This window comes from Gekko japonicus, unplaced genomic scaffold (assembly GCF_001447785.1).
Source record: "Gekko japonicus isolate JY-2015 unplaced genomic scaffold, Gekko_japonicus_V1.1 scaffold353, whole genome shotgun sequence".
Lineage (NCBI taxonomy): Eukaryota > Metazoa > Chordata > Lepidosauria > Squamata > Gekkonidae > Gekko > Gekko japonicus.
In genome coordinates, this window is record NW_015160219.1 from 124773 (window position 1) to 141973 (window position 17201).

General features: G+C 43.0%; 1 protein-coding gene across 1 annotated transcript in view; it reads left to right on the forward strand.

Annotated features, from left to right (window-relative positions):
• The window catches only part of LOC107110145 (interleukin-1 receptor-like 2), a 34907-nt gene extending 20746 nt beyond the window's left edge, over positions 1–14161 (forward strand). Inside the window, exons 5-11 of the mRNA XM_015410881.1 lie at positions 412–574; positions 3898–3963; positions 4722–4845; positions 6458–6606; positions 9808–9951; positions 11642–11809; positions 13129–14161. Of these exons, the coding sequence (XP_015266367.1) occupies positions 412–574; positions 3898–3963; positions 4722–4845; positions 6458–6606; positions 9808–9951; positions 11642–11809; positions 13129–13523 (1209 nt within the window). The 3' untranslated portion in view covers positions 13524–14161. The remainder of the gene's footprint in view (positions 1–411; positions 575–3897; positions 3964–4721; positions 4846–6457; positions 6607–9807; positions 9952–11641; positions 11810–13128) is intronic.
• The last annotated feature ends 3040 nt before the right edge of the window (positions 14162–17201 follow it).

The following is a 17201-nucleotide window of genomic DNA, read 5'->3' on the forward strand; positions in this document are numbered from 1 at the left end:
CAGTCGTGTCCATTGTATGATCATGCAGGATGGGATACTTGGTAATACATTATTACTACAAAATATGTAAATCAAATGAGGCCAAACATAAAACTTCTGAAAGAAAATGTGTATTGTATATGTGAAATGCATTAACAGAAGTGAAAATGTGCATCTTGATCTTCATAAACCTAACAAGAATATGGGAGTCTTAGGGCACATATTGCTGTAAATATATGGGTTAATTTGCATGCTGGTTTCAATGCCTAGAGTTTTGAGAACTAACCGCCCCCCCACCCAATACCTAACATGTTAGTTTGAAGTCCATAAAGCAGAAATCAGTGTAGGTTATTAATGTTACATGGCTTCAATCTAGAGGTCTAACTATGCATTACATGCTGTATCATGCATACTTCTATGATTTTTTTTTAGGATTGCAAATTAATTAAGGACAGAAGGTTTCGGCCTTTAGATAAGTTTCTTATGATTGCCAATACAACTGTGGAAGATCAAGGAAACTATACATGCCAAATGCCGTACTATTACATGGGAAAACAATACAACGTTTCAAGAGACATCAGTCTGGAAGTTAGAGGTAAACTCTTTTTTATTTGCGGTAGCTCTGGGCTGGGATCTTAGGTAATGCAGAAAGCTCAAATGGTATCTGGTTGCAAATGATGTGACAAGATTGGGATGGCAGTGGACAGAAGAGTTCTTAAATGAGTTTAGGATGCAGCAGTTTTGAAGTCACGGGAAAAGCCTTTTTTCCCAAGGGGGGAAATGAAAATTTTGTGGAAAACTGAAATATATATGGACTATTTTCCTGTCAAGCTTAAACTGCTTTTATTGATTTAACAACATAAAATGCATCATTTAGAAAATTTTATTCTTTGGCATTTATGGAATTTATAGGAGTATAAATTGTCTTTGTTTTCTATAAGAAAAACTGCAAGTATATCCAATAGTGGAGAGAGGGTTTCAAACTGCTGCACTCTGTGCTACTGTAGAGCACATGTCTTAATTTGTGCCACTGAGAGGCAGGGGAAAAATAAAATTGAAAGTTGAAAACAAGTTTTCTAGTAAACAAAATAAAGTGTATTTGAAGAGAAGCACCCTACTGCGGTCATAACAGGAAGGACTACCAGCATATTTGAATATTAGGCTAAACTTTATCATTGAGCATTCTTTAATAAAAACATTAAACACACAAACGTATCAATTGTGCCAAAATTATTTACGTTTAAACAAAAATATTACAGTGTTGTAGACACAGTCAGAGATTATCATTATCTAATGCTATAGATTGTCTCACTACACATTGCTACAAATTTTCATACTAGCAGGTTTCTTTCTGGGGCTCCTCCAAATTTCCCCTCCCCCTCAGATATTTTTCATGTTATATGTTTGGGTTAGAAAACATTGCCTTAAGAAGAACTTCACTCATTTGGAAAGATAAATCTTTTCACAGAAGTTTGTATTTTCAGATCTCCCCCCAAATTTCCCAATGTTTCCATCAGAAATTTGGTGGTGGTGGTGGAAAAGCTAGACTTAAGGCAAGAAAAGAAATGGAAATAACCCATTATTTCCCCCTGGCCTTCATATCTCTGGTTTGGAGGAGGTCATTTGAAAGGAAAGAACCAGTAATTTGTATGAAGGCTTATAAAGGAAGGGATAGCCCATCTCTGCAAATATCCAAGGGGTTGCTTGGGCACTGGACTTAGATTCTAAGCACTGCAAGAGGAGTATCACTAGAGAAAAGCAACTTTCCCAACTACCCCCTCCTCACTGCCCCGTTTTTGCCTTCTGAAATCATGTTCCTTTTAGGCCAGTGGAACCCAAGCCCATAGCCATGGGGGGGGGGGGATTTGGGGGCAATGCCCCCACATATGAGTGTGACCCTGCAGGCAATTTTAAAAAAAAAATAATCAAAAAATGTTTTTAAAATGTAAGATGCATGTGAGGTTTCCAAAATGATCTCGGGCACAGTCAGGGAAGCGTCAGTTTCATTTTCTCTTTTATGCGCTGAAAAAAATCAATGGGTTTTAAAAATGCAAATAAAATAAAATAAAATTGCAAAATGCAAAGAGAGTCAGCAACCCATCCTTCGGCTTACACAGAAAAACAGCCCAGAATCAAGTCTCTCCAGTCAAAAGGAGGACGAGAGGTTGCAGCAGAGCTGGAGCTGCTGCTTCTGCTGCTGCAAGAGGAGCAGCAGGCGCAGCCCTCCCCCAAATTTTCCCATGCTCCACCAACCAAAATTTGCTTCGATCTCCTTAAAGATACATGTGCTCAAAAAACCCCTTCATTACAACATATATGCAAGGTGGGTTGATTGGACAGTACAGGCATAGAGAATGTGTGGCTCATCTGCAAATTTTTAAAAAAATCTTACTTAAGAGCCCAATGGTAGCATGATGGCTCTTTGTTGTTATAACAACTTGCTTTGGGAGGGGAGGATTGGAAAGTAAGAAACAGCAGCTGAGGGGAGGGCCCTTTCCCACCTTCTGCTAAATTTCAGCTGTTTTTTCTGGGGTTCAAGTATGGTACATTATCACTATACAAATTAATTAATTAATTATCATATGACGTTATGTGTAGAATAGCCAGGAGATCCTAAGATTGTCTCGCAGCCGGAGGCTCTAGCTCTTTTTGTGTTATGCACCAGTAGGTGGTGAGCTAGACTTAAGGCAAGAGACGTTTCAGAGGTGGTGTGTCATTGCCTGCCTCTGCGTCACAGCCCTGGTATACCTTGGAGGTCGCCCTTCCAAATACTAGCCAAGGCTGACCCTGCTTAGCTTCGGAGATCTGAGGGATCGGGCTAGCCTGGGCTGTCCAGGTTAGGGTTTCACACATGGGAGCCACTGTTATGTAGTGGGTAGAGTGTTGGACTAGAATCTAGACGAGCCAGACTCGAATCCCCACTCTGCCATGGGAGTTTGCTAGGTGACCTTGGGCCAGTCACACACACTCCTTCTAACCTATCTCACAGGGTGGTTATAAAATTAAAAAGAAAGGGAGGAGTACAATGTAAGCTGCTTTGAGTCCCCATCTGGGAGAGCGGTGGGGTCTAAATGACAAAGGCAATAAATATTTGATGTGAAAAACAACAAAATAGTTGTGGCTTTAGAGGTGTATACAAATCCCATATTAGTCTTGGACTCGCTTAGCGTCACCACCACAGTCTTGGTGCTCCATTTCTAAGTTATGACATTGGACGTCCATTAAGCAGGAAGAGGAGGAGTGATTTATTTATTATGTTAAATATTTTGTCTTTCTTTCCTCCCACACTGGGGACTCAGTGTGTCTTAAAAATGAAACGGGTGAAGAATATTACAGTGTATACAACTCAGCAGTCCCCTGGTACAGTGTTATAGCAGATGATGAGTCTCAAAGATGTCCCTGGCTGTGCTTGTTCCAGTAACACAGCTCACACAGGGCCAAGGACCCTTCAGATACCAAGAGGAGGGGCAGGTGCTTAGCCCAGTTCCTTCCCACCCCAAGTTTAACTGTGTCTACAGCTCTAAAAAAAGTCCTGATTATCATGCTTGTCTATGTAACTGCTGGCAGAAGTAAGTGTATAATGTACTGGGTTCAGATGCATAGCATGTGATCAGCTCATATTTATTAGTGAAGTTCAGCTCAACTAAAAGACAAACTAGCCGGGTTTGAACCCTGCTTTTATCCGTGCAGCACACAACACCCAATACACACCCCACTCCCATGATTGGCTATTTACAGTGTAAGAGTCGATCATAGGTCAACCTTAGGATCCGGGCAAACTTATTGGTCTCCACTAGGATCCGAGTTGGCTATTCTAAATCCTGATGGTGCGCTAGACCGCATGGCTTCCTTAGTGCTACGTGTCCAGACATGTCCGTATCAATACATAACAAAGTGCTTCCCTTTTTTTGCCCCTAGAAAGCCCACCAAGGAAGCCTCCAGAAATTTTTTTCCCAAGAAACCACTCAATTGAAGTAGAACTTGGTAAGCAGCCTTCCTGTAAGGAGTGACCACGTGTCTGTACATTGCTTGGTGGTGGAAAGTGCTGTCAGGTCTCAGTTGACTTATGGTGACCCTGCAGGGTTTTCAAGGCAAGTTACATTCAGAAGTGGTTTGCCACTGCCTGCCTGTTTATCCCATGGTCATTGTTTTGATAGGTCAGGAGCCCCCACAATTCAAACTCTGTGGTCTGTTTGTGCTATGCCTTTCCTAGTAATCAAAGGCGCACTTTCTTTTCTTGAAAAATGTAAGCGCAGTTCCTTTACCAACCTCTGAAGTGGCTTGTGAACTGAAAGTGACATTGGATACCAGCCACTCATTTCCTTCTTTGCAGCAGGCCTCTCTCTCGCTCTCTCAGAGAGGGAGCAAAGAAGACCAAAGTGGATTTATAGAGTGTTCAGTTATCATTAAAGCCTGTGACCCTCTGCTTGAAGGCAGCATTGTGGGAAGGAATTGCTTTCATGTCTGGGAAGCTCTAAGGCAACCTTGCTGTTACTAAATCACATAGCTGACATATGTTTGCAAATTTTTCATGTTTTCTTTGTGGTACTCCTCAAATCTGTCCTTGAAACTCTGTGGAAATACATGCTCGCTTGGGTTTTTTTCATGTGAGGCTCTGTTTGGTTTCCTTTCTAATTGGCATGTTTTTGAGTTTCTTCTAGAAGAGGGGAGCACTCTGACTCATGGGCATAGAGGGGAACAGTTTTTAATGTAATAATGCTGTTGTGGATTTCCCCCCCAAGGTTCTAATATCATAATTGACTGCAATACATCAGGTGCCGAAGTAGATCATGTGTTCTGGACAGTGAATAACTCCTATATTGATCACTATTACAAGCATAGCAAAAACGTTTTTGAAATTTACGAGTAAGTAGGCTTTTCCATATGTGCAAAGACTTGAACAGTAGAAAATGCCTCTGAACAAGATATTTATATTTTAATGTGGTAATAATCTTCTTGTCCTTTAAGATGCGGAAACTGATGTTTTGATTTGCAGAGGTGCTTTAAATAGTTTGTAACATCTGCTAATCTAACAAATGAATAAGCAGGAAATATTTTCGCTTCTAGAGAGCAGCAGTGATTAGCTGTTGTCCCCAGACTGGGTGGCCTTTTATCAGGCTCCCAGTGGCCTTGACAAAGTTTAATTAAATGCCTGGCCACAATGTCACTAAAAGGGAAATGCTTCTGAGTTGTACGAAATGGAGAAAATACTTTAATGTTACATCTTATTTCTAGACTTTACAAGTGCGGGGGGGGGGCCCACAAGGACTTGTGGGGGTGAATCTTATTTTCGCCTCCTTCACCATATCCTCTTACCTTTTCCCTAGAGCCCCCATAACTTCTCCCCTTTACATGCTTCCTTCTCTCCTTTCCACCCACCAGCCAGCCTAGCTTTCTCTGCCCCCTGTCTTCAGCTGTTCTTCCTTCCTTTCCCCAGCAGCCTCTGCCTGGGAAACCTGTGGCCCAGTTGACCAGTTCCAGCTGAGCTAGGCCCATTTGCACTGGAAGGGGGGGAAATTTATGAGGGCTTGTGGGGGGCACTTAACTTTGTCCTGCATCCCCCTCCTCACACTTTTTCATGTTTCCCTCATTCTAGCAACTCTCATATTCTCACCTTTCCCTACTTCCTTCTCTCCTGCACACCCAGCCACCAATTTACCTTTTATCTTATTTATTTACTTCATTCATATCCTGCTTTTCTACACAGTGAGGACCCAATGCAGCTTACATAATTCTCCCCTCTTCCATTTTACCCTCACAACAACCCTGTGAGGTAGGCTAGGCTGAGAATGTGTAACTGGCCCAAGGTAACCCAGTGAGTTTCTATAGCAGAATGGGGCTTTGAGGACCCAGTCTGAAACTCTAACCACTACATCACAGTGGCTTTGTGGCGTGGCAGTTGTTGAACAGTAGCCAAGAGCCAGGCCTGAGTGAGTCTGAATGACAGCATGTTTGGGTGGTATCAAGTTGCCTGGTGGTTGCTGCCAGGCCTGGCCCCAAAGCGTCCTTCCTCAAAGTCCAAAACAACCCTGGAAAAGGACACACTCCTTTTCCCTGCCTTTTACTGACAGAAGCGAAGCATAAACCAAACCTGGAATGCCACTCAGGGCATCTGTTTTTTTAAAGCCACAGGCACTACTTTTTGGTTTTCTTAAAGAGAAACGCAAATAGACTGTCCATCTGAGCACTGGCATAATGGAGCCATGGACTGGGGTTCTTTGTAAAATGAGCAAGACAAAGCAGTGTACAGTAGTCTCTGTTGAAGAGGCATATGCTCTGAAGATTATAGCCAGTTATCAAGAAATTGATCTAAATATATTGAAAGGGCGACACGTCCCTCATATACTCAGAGCAGTGTGTATGGAGGGAAGGAAGTGGACTGTCGTCTGTGTTCTTGTTCAAATGCTGCATTGGGGGGGGGAGATGTTGACTTTTCATAATTTGTACTATTTTTATTTATTTTTTTAACAAAAAATAGGAAAGAGATTGTCCTTGAAGGAAAGCCTTTTTTAAGAGTGAGACTGAACATTTCAAAAGTCAGTGACGAGGAATATGAAAATGTGTTTGTGTGTCACGCTTTGAATTCTTTTGGTCAAGTTGCAGCACATGTTACACTGAGGAGCAAAGGTAAGCGTGTCTTCATCTCTTTTTCATTTATTATTTGTCTGTCATGCTTTTATACTGCTCTTTCTTCAAGGAACTCAAGGCGGTGTATGGAGTTATTCCATAACCCATTTTATCCTCAGAACCACCCTGTGAGTCAGCTAAGCTGAAAGGAATGAGGGCCCCCCAGGGCGCGTCATGGCTAACTGGGGACTCAAGCCTGGATCTACCAGGTCACAGTCCAAGATGGTAACCATTACACCAGCCTGGCACTTTTCATTCTGTGCTAATTTCCACACTGACAATCCAAATTTGCATTTGGATACTATTCTGTAGCCTGACCTATGGAAATGCAAAAGCTATAAAATATTAAATTTGTGGATAGTGCTGAATCCCATAAGTCTCTGTGGCTGAATTAGATAACAAAATATATGGGAGATCCAGCCCCTTTGTCATTTCTTTCTTTTCCCCTTCTGCATCCATTTTTCTCTCTACGGTTCCTGTCCTTCTGACCCCTGTCAGCTCCACTCCTATATGGAGAGCTGCAGCTGTGTGAAGACTGTGTAAAAATGCCCAAAGTGGAGCAGATGTTTTGGAGTATTCATACATAATTATGAGTATAGAAGTCTGGACCTTGTATATCCCTAATGAGGTTCTTGGGAAGGAAGGCAGCATGATACAGCCTGACCTTATCATATCTTGGAAGCTAAGCAGGGTCACTACTTGGAAGGGAGACCTCCGAGGAAGACTCTGCAGAGGAAGGCCTTGGAAAATCACCTCTGCTTCTCACTTGCCTTGGAAGCCCCAGGGCTTTTTTTGTAGAAAAAGCCCAGCAGGAACTCATTAGCATAATAGGCCACACCCAACAGCAGGAACTCATTAGCATATTAGGCCACACCCCTGACAGCACCGCTCATTGGCATATTAGGCCTCTCCCCCATGTTACCAGAAGTGTGCTCATCCAGCCACACCCACCTTTTGCTTCTTATTCTGTTTACCTTGTTTGTTGTCCAAACCCAGGGCTTTTTTGTAGCAGGAACTCCATGCTGGGGTTGCCATGTAAGTCGGCTGTGGCTCGATGACACCTTCCACAAACACACACTGAGGTTCACAGATAATAAACTATCCCTTTTTGAACATCTCAGCAGGTGTCAGGTCCTGTAGTAACCACTCAGTACACAATAGTCCTTAAACCGGTTTATTGGTAAAGTATGGCTTCTGGTCAGGTGAACACCTTTGCCAGAACTGGCGGGTAAAAGCATTGGGATAGAATGTAGGGTATGGGGTCCACCCCTCATGCACACGTCACAAGCACCCACTAAGGCAACTACAGGTCATGATAAGAGACTATACGACCTAATTAGCGATATCTCTTAGTCTGTCTCCCAAGGCCACGGCTCCAGCTGGGGTCTGTGAACTCTGCCGGGGGGGGGGGGGCTGCTTAGGAACAGTTACGAGAGGCGCCTTAACTATAACTCCTTTCTCACATTTACATACTCCCCACCCTCAGGAATGTCAGGGAGGACTGGCTGCTTAAGGGCTGCGCAAAGGCAATTAGCCAAGCGGGTATACAAAAGCGGGAGTTGGCAACAGCAATAAAAGGCATCTATACACAGTCAATACACATGGGCACAAACAAGATCCATTCAGCAGGTTCCAAAAGTGAGGAAATTTATTCTGGGTTCCAGCTCTTTGCATTACTTACTGGAATCCATTATTTGCCTCATTTTCTTTACAATGTTTATTTCTTTTCTATTTATATATTTAATTCCCAAGGGTGCTCCCTATCTCCCTACTGAACAAGTGGAGACCCACAAGAAACTTGAGGGGAGAAGGCATTCCCCTCCTTCATCTCCTCCCCTTTTCTGTCGCTCATAATGGATTCAAGTTTCTTGTGGGTCCCCTAGGTCCATCAAAGTCAGTATTGTCTATTCAGACTGGTACTGGCTCTCGAGGGTCTCAGGCAGAGGTCTTTCACATCCCCTACTGCCAGATCCTTTAACTAGAGATGCCAGGGATTGAACGTGGGGCCTTCTGCATGCCAAGCAGATGCTCTACCACTGAGCCACAGTCCCTCCCCCTAAACAGACGTTTCAGCAAATTTGGGCCCCCCCTAGAATTGCAGGAAAATATGAAAAATTGTTAAAATATTGGGAGGTTTAATCTCTCCTTTGAATAAAAACTTACCTTTAACAGTCCTGGTGGTTCCTGCCTGAAGAAATGTCAGGTGAGTTGCCTGAAGAAGGGGGCCTTGGTTCACCCGGAGCCACTCCAGGCAAGCCACCAAGAGAGGTGTGTGTGTGGGGGGAGACACTGCTGGCTCACCTGGACAAGCTGTGGAGGGTGGCTATGGGAGGAGCTTCAGGGGTGGGGGGGACAGAGAAAAAGAGAGTTCTGGGGTAGGGGGCAGAAAGAGAAAGAGAGTGATGGAGTAGATGGCTGAAGGAATTATGGGGGGCAGAGAGTAACAGGCATGGGAAAAGAGAGTAAGAGATGGGGGGTGACAGGGTGGAGAAAGAGTGAGGGACAGAAAAGGGGAGGAGATGAAGGAGGGGAATGCCTTCTCCCCCTCAGGTTTCTTGTGGGTCCCCACTTGTCAACTCCTAAATGCAGTTTTACACACACACCCATTTAAATTCTCAATTTAACACAAAATCAAAATGAAAATCACACTAAAAAACAAGGTCTGCAACAGAAATACAAAAACCAGTTACCAAAAGCTGACACAGATTTTAAAAGATACGTGTTCCATCAAATGGGGAAAAACTTTAACAAATAAACATCTTCACCCTTCAGTGAAACACAGCAGGTGATGGGACTGGTGGATATCCGCTGTGGCTGCTTTACCGTGTGGGGAACACAACTAAGAATAGCCAGCTCTGTGATTCATTTTGTCTGTGTCTCTGACTATGTTATCATCCCTTTGTCATACAAACAGAGAATTGGGTTGGTCGAGTTATTTCCTGTGCCTAGGGAGTATGTGTCCTTGATCTAGTTAAAAAATTAATTGCACTATCCCATGTCCTTATGAACTTTTTATGTTCCTGGAATTGTGGTATGTTTAAACAAAAAGTCATTTCCTTATGCATGATTGGAAGCAGTCTGAAATAATTTGTGACAAGCAGGAAAATAATTTTCAAATTCAGCGGGGTTCTTTGATGCTTTTGTTTCAAAGTTCCATGTCTCACAAATTTATTTCCTCCCCCATTTTCTTGATTGAGGTAGTTCCAGATTTTCGGGGACCACTGATTGGAATGTTTCTAGTGGGATTTCTGCTAACTACAGCTGCTATATTATTCTACAGTTTCTTCAAGATTGATATTATTCTCTGGTATCGGAGTTCCCGCTGTCCTTTGACCAGTAAAGAAGGTATGTCATTGTAGTTAGTTAAGGTTTTAGCTCTGGAAATCAGTAAAATCTGAAATCCCTCTGAAAAAGAATACTTAATAAAATCTGTTTGGGTTTGGGAAAGGAGTTTATAGTTGTGTAGAACCGCCTGAAATTATTGTGAATACAGTACTCAATGGAAATATTTCAGGGTTTTCAAGTAATTGGATTAGATGTATACGCTGGGCTCAGCGTTGTCAGAGTTGTAGGACTTTTTCCTAAGTTTGCAGGCCTCATAGTTATGAATTTAGAACCATGATGGAAAAATAATTGAAGGAATTCCAAGTCTGAAGACAAATAGAGATTTGCTGAAGGCAAATAAAGATTAAAGTTCCCTTTAATGGCTTTTGTAAGCTAAGCTGCACATGAGTGAACTTGAAGTGGTGCAAGTTCCCTGCTGGCTTGGCTGGGGCTCTTTTGGGCAGCCCACCAGCAGAAAGGAGGGAGGGAAGATCTCCCCTTCCTTTCTGCTGGCCTTGGGGATTGTTCTCCCTGCAGGACTGGCTCCTTAGCAGGCTCTGTTGGGCTATCCGGTGAAAAGTACTGGGTTTGGAGCATGGAGGGCTCGGACGACGCCATGTGTTTGCACACGTTTATTGTACTTAACATCGAACTGCAAAACAGCCCTGCAATGCCAACTATATACACACCCACCCAGCACACCCCTAGTCCCATTGGAGGGTTTGAATTTCCCGCCAAAGTGGCTATTGGTTGGTGTTGGGGAAACTAGGATCCTATGTTCCTATTGTTCAGGGGAGCTAAGCTCCTGACTGTGCCGTGGATCCCTAGTGGCGGTCCGCATACATAACATCCGGCTTCAACTGGGCAGCTCAGCAGAGCCCCAACAGTGCCTGTAGGAGAGAGCTCCCTGCGGAATTAGCTCCTGTGAGGGCTGATGGGTGGACCTGTTGGGCTTTTAGGTTTAAATGGCTGGGACAGAGTTGTCCCAGGAGCTGGTCCTCCTGGCAGCAGGGAATGAAACCGGCCTGTGAAATGGCTGCCAGCCATTTAAACCTGAAAGCCCAACGGGTTCGCCCTTCATCTGTCAATTTCACTCCCTCCCCTGCTTTCAAGCCCAACGGGTCCATCTGTCAGCTGTTAGGCTTAAATGACTGACAGCCATTTAACCTGTCCATTTTGCTCCCCCTGCTTCCATGCATGGGGGGTGGGGGTGGCTGTGAAACAGATCACTGAGCCTAAGAGCCGCTATTCAGCATTACTGACTAGACCGTAATAAAAGCTGAATAATTTCAGCTTTTATTCGGAATCAATATATCGGTAGCCAAATCAGATTCTTAAATTTGATTTGGCTTAGGAAATACCCGAATAATGCCGATAAGATATTATTCGGGTATTTATTCAGCTTGATTTATACCGAATGCACACCCCTAAAATGTGCAAGATTATGCTCAAGAGGCATCAGAAAAGTAGTATTAAGTTAATACTATTAACATTTTCACTATCATAGTTTTGACTGCACTGGTGTATCAGAAACATACATGCAGTGTATGACTTACTGCAGTCTTCAGTTTTCCATCAGATTTTCCAGGATATCCTTAGTGGTGTAGGTTGAATGGTATGTGGTTTCTGACTTGTGCCTCTCAGTTTGCCTGCATATAACTAGAAGCAGAATGGGGAAAAATGCATGTTAAACATGTTTTGTTCATTATAGTTTCAGATGGGAAGATCTACGATGCCTTTGTCTTGTATCCAACAGCTGATACAGTGGCTCGGATGTACAGCATAGATAACTTTGTTCTAAAGCTGTTACCTGAGGTTTTGGAGCGACAGTGTGGATATAAGCTTTTTATAGTTGGAAGGGATGACCTACCAGGGCAAGGTATGTTTAATATACCAAAATAAACCCTCCCCTTTAGAAGTCACTGTTTTCTGCAATTGCAGCAGCTGTAAATATTTATTTATTTATTTAAAACATTTCTTTGCTGCCTTTCCACCCAATTCAGGGTCCCCAAGGTTGTGAATATTAAAACATTTAAAACATTTAAAATACAAGTGTATATAAAATATTTAAAATGATTAAATAAAACTTATAAACGCACAAATAAGTAGGAGAGCTAATAAGAGTGAGAGAGCAAATGCCAAACAAAACAAAAAAAGAAGTCTTCACCTGCTGGCAGAAGTCACCAACAGAGGGAGATGGATTAATCTGAGTTTTGCTGCCACCACCGAGAAGGCCCTTTCTTGTGTTCTGATGATAGTGCTGATGAAATTATGGAAAGACTTCCATATCTTTTCCATGCACAGCCTAGTTCATAGGTGGAATTGCATGCAGGAAATACAAAGATTGCACAAAAAGAACCAGAAGGTTTTCCTCACCCTGCAGGACACCAGATGAACTTTGTGTGACTGAGTGGATGGGAATGAAGTATAAGTTGATGTTGCTTTCAGTGTGTTAGTTGGGATCTCACGACAGTGTACATGCTTATTCCTACATCGCATGGACCTCCTCTGTGGAAATGCACTGCCTTTCTTCTTTTTGTAGGAAGCGCCCTTAAAATAGTAAAAAAGGTGAAGGTTTCCCTTGCTTGAAGCTAGTTGAATCCAACTCTAGGGGGCGGTGCTCATCTCTGTTTCCAAGCTGAAGAGCCAGCGCTGTCTGAAGACATTTCCGTGGTCATGTGGCCAGCATGACTAAATGCCGAGGCACATAAAATGCTGTTTCCCTCCCACCGAAGCGGTACCTATTTATCTACTTGCAATTTCTTGCTTTTGAACTGCTAGGTTGGCAGGAGCTGGGGCCAGAGAGGGGAGCTCACTCCGTCACGTGGCACTAGGGTTTCGAACTGCCGAACTACAGACCTTCCACAGTCTGCAGCTCAGCATCTTAACCTCTGAGCCACTTAAGCTCCAGTCTGCTTTTCCAATCCAGTCTTGTCCTGTTCACTCAGATCCATAATGGCTCTCCAAGGCCAGAGACAGAGGTCTTTTGGAACCTTTTTACCTGAGATCTTTAAGTGGAGTTGCCAAGGCTTCAACATGAGACTTTCTGTGTTCAAAGTGTATCACCGAGCTATGAATGTAGAGTTGTGTTTTCTCTGACCGCAGGAGAGGAAGTCATTGTTGAGCTAAAGCCATTGCTTCTTATTGATGAGCCTTTTTGTTTAAGACTGTGGAGCAATTTTTTTTGTTTATTTACAGCTGTGGTGAGTGTAACCGAAGATACTATTAAACAAAGCAGAAGGCTGATGATCATTTTGGAACCGGAACTATCAAGCTGCAGCAGGTTGGAAGAAACATCCGAGCAGCAAATAGCCGTGTACAATGCACTCGTTCACTGTGGTATTAAAGTGATACTAATTGAGATGGAAAAGATAAAGAACTACACAAGCATGCCGGAGTCTATTCAATACATTAAGCAGAAGCACGGAGCGATCCGGTGGAAACAAGACTCTGCAGAAAAATCTCAATTGGCTAGTACACGGTTCTGGAAAAATGTGAGATATCAGATGCCACTCAGGAGAACTGTGTCTCTTTCAGAAATCCACTTATTGCCACAGTTTCATAGCGATCCTGTAATGACTATCACAAGGTGATCATCACAATAATCAGGTCAACTGGAAAAAAAGGCCTCACCAGCTTTCGTACATCCAAAGGAAAGCATTCCGGATTAATCCCTTAAAAAAATATTGGAGCCCTGAAATTCTGCAGGGAATTGCCCTGAGCATAGTCCCATTTGGCATGGTTAGTGCATGCAGTATGTTTCCCGAGACAGGCTTTAGGCTGAGAAGCATCTGTCATGCTCCAGGATTGACAGCACTGTATACCTGTACACATGCTCAGTTCTCCCCAAAGCATAGGGGTTTTTGAAGTGTTAAGTCAGGAGGAGAGGGTGGTCTTTCCTTGGACAGCGCTTGACAACCAGTTGTCCCTGTCTTTCTGCTTCCCTGCAGCTAGCTTACTGTTGTTCCTGCGGAAAGAAGAGCAGTGGTACAGAGTTGAATTATGATTGACAAAGCAGTCATCTTATTTTTGCGTTCAAAGAACTGTGATGAGCTGATTTGAAAAGCCTGTTAAGAATGCAAGAAATATCTGAAGAATTGTTACCAAATATATTGTATATATTTTTATACTTAATATAGTTCATAAAATAATTGGATGGTAAATGCATGAGCATACAAACATAACATTTTACACTAGATTTGTGTGATTTCTGGATAATTTCCATTAAAACAATGCCTCAAAATAATCAGTGACTTGCAGATCTTTTCTATTTGTTTATTTGTTTTTCCAACTACTAGGTAATGCTACCTAATTTAGCTTGTGTATAGATTCTGCCCCCCAGGCCAGTCCAGGGATGGGGGAAATTCTACACTGGCACAATACGTTACTCAATAACCCAGAAAGGTAGATTCTCTGGATTTAAACACAATAGCCACCAGGGATCTCTAAACTTAATCCCTCACCAACCTGAGATTAGAGATCCCCAGAATCTCAGTTGATATGTGGGTTTTACACATTAGCAACTCAATCCAGATTGTGCAGTTAATCTTACACAGGTAGCACAATTGGTCAGCGGTTTAGGCTACAGGATTTAGCTTGAAGTCCAGTTACCACAATCCAGACACTATTTATAAACAAGAATAAGGTTTATTCAGTACAGACGTAGCACAGACTATAAAGGATTACAAAATAACAAAACTCATGGCTCTTGGCCCTAACTAAACATTAGATATATGCATAATTACCAACTTCAGGAATCCATAGTCTAAGATTGTCCTTTGTGATAAAGTCCATTAGGTCCCATCTTTGTGCAAGCATGTAGCCATGTGCTCAGCTCCAAAGCAATCCTTTGTCTCTGTTAGGAGCCACATGGTAGCATAGCATCTCAGATGGACAGACACAACAGTAGAGATCACAGGAACAGAAGAGAAGTTCCTCTCATTGGGAATGAGCAGATATAGGGCAATTCCAGTTGTCCAATTAGCCCTGGCCAGGGGCCAATTGGAGTAGACCTGGGAGTACCCAATTGTAGAGTTACCATGGGAACAATTTCTGAATGGTCAGTTGTCTTGGAGGCCACACCTGCAGTTATGTGATCCCCAAACTCTAACCAATCCTCTATGCTTTACGTGACTCCTGACATATAGGCACAACCAGGCGCCATCAGGTCTAGCTCTTCCACCTAGAGTGTGAAGAATGTGTGGTTATATGGCAGGCAATTGAGCTTCTCTGACCAAATGTTCAAGCCATTTGGTTTCAATAGGAAATCAACACAGCAGGGGATCAGCAAGATACATTCCAGGGAAGACATGAAGCCTATAGAAATCAATATTTCTATACAGCTTGTTGATGCCCCTTCAAAAATTAAGCTCAGTTTTTGCTAATATAAGAACCACCACATTTTTCTTGACTTCTGCTCTCTGCCATAAGAGGGTTTTGTTTGTTCTGAAGTTTGCTAGGGCCAAATCTGAACAAATGCTGGATTGTATGTTTTCTGAGAGAGACCAGCAAGTGTGTCTCTCCCCCCCCCCCCAATATATTTTGGCACTCTGTGAGGCATTTTGCATTTAGCACTAAGATATTTTATAGGAATATGAGTCTCCGTGCTTTTCCTTGTTTCTTATTTTATGTGGAAACGGTTTCCAACCTCTGTAGGAGGAACATAACGTATCTTCAGCGACATAAGAATACAGTACACTTTTTAAAAATACAAAATTACAAGAAGGAAAGAAAAAAAAGCATTTATATTCAAAAGAATTCTGGTTTGGAGGTTGGAGGCAGTATGTGTTGCGCAGAGCGTGTGTAGTGGTCCACAGACCAGTCTAAGCCAAGACAGCACCTTAGCAGACTTTCCAGCCTCCCAGCTCTTACCAGTTCTTTGCTGTTCTGCCCCTCTATAGTAACCACACTGCACAGTCCAGTGGTACACTATATACAAGGGTTTATTCACAGAATATACAGACAAAATGCTTCGCCAGACGCTTGTTACCTCCGAAGAGAGCGTACATGGCTTCTGTACAGACTTATATACACAGTAGCACCAATCAGCAACAAGCTGAGTCATGATGACTGCACACTGTCCAGTGCCAGCCATAACCGGTTAGAACAGGCTTATCAGTCCACCTGCTGACATGTAGCTGTCACTGAACTGTCAGTTAGATCCTAATGATCTTCCTGCTATCTGATTAACTTACAACAGTATGAATGTGTACCGGAGATAACTAGAGGTGTGATTTCCCCTGTAGGTTCATGCTCTGAGACTGCCAAATTGAATAGAGCCTTAGAACAATTGATTCTTGCTGTCCCTATAAGAATTTGACTGTGCTAGGTGCTGATTGGCTTCCATGCCAAGCATAAAGCTACTCTCTCAACCCCATTGCCAAGGGCAGTATTTCCACAGAGCCCTAAAAAAAAAAAGTGCCAAGTAAGCAAAATGGATTAACATGCAAGGTGCCTGGAGAAAACATGGTTAAAAACCAAAAAGAAGAAGAAGAAGAAGAGATTGGATTTATACCCTGCCCTTCACTCGGAGTCTCAGAGAGGTTTACAGTCTCCTTCCCTTCCTCTCCCCACAGACACACTGTGAGGTAAGTGGGGCTGAGAGAGCTCTGAGAAAACTGTTCTTGAGAGAACATTTCTGAGAGAACTGTGGTTTGCCCAAGGTCACCCAGCAGCTGCAAGTAGAGAAGTGGGGCATCAAACCTGGTTCTCCCAGATTAGAGTCCGCACTCCTAACCACTGCACCAAACTACACCCAAGCCTGGGGGTGTGAGAGAGAAAATCCATGCTGCATTCAGATCCAAGTATGCCTGGCTGTGGAGGAGCGAGGCGGGGAAGCAGAGCTCATCTTGCAACAAAAATTTCACAACTGAGGGGAAGTACAGCTGTCGGTCTTCACCTTACTTGCAATCTGAGGTACATCTTGTACAGACAGCCTTTTGCTGCCTTGCCTGTTTTTAGCTGACACAGATGATTTCGAATACCGGGATGCTGTTAATGAAACAAGGTCACCCAAAGGAGCTATTTATCCTATCTTTAGGTCTGTTAAACATCTTGATTATGTTTATTGTTACTTTTTAATAATGCAGGGAATGGGGCTTGATTTTTAAGAGGAAGTGGGCAAACTCTCATCTTATTTTCTTGATGAAAATTCAACCTTCCCAAGCTGCGTTTTTTATCCCACCAGGATAAAAAACCTCTAAGCATTTTCTAGCAGGGCTAAAGACTGGTGTGGGGTTTGTGTGTGGCTATCAGGAGAATGGGGAGAGAGG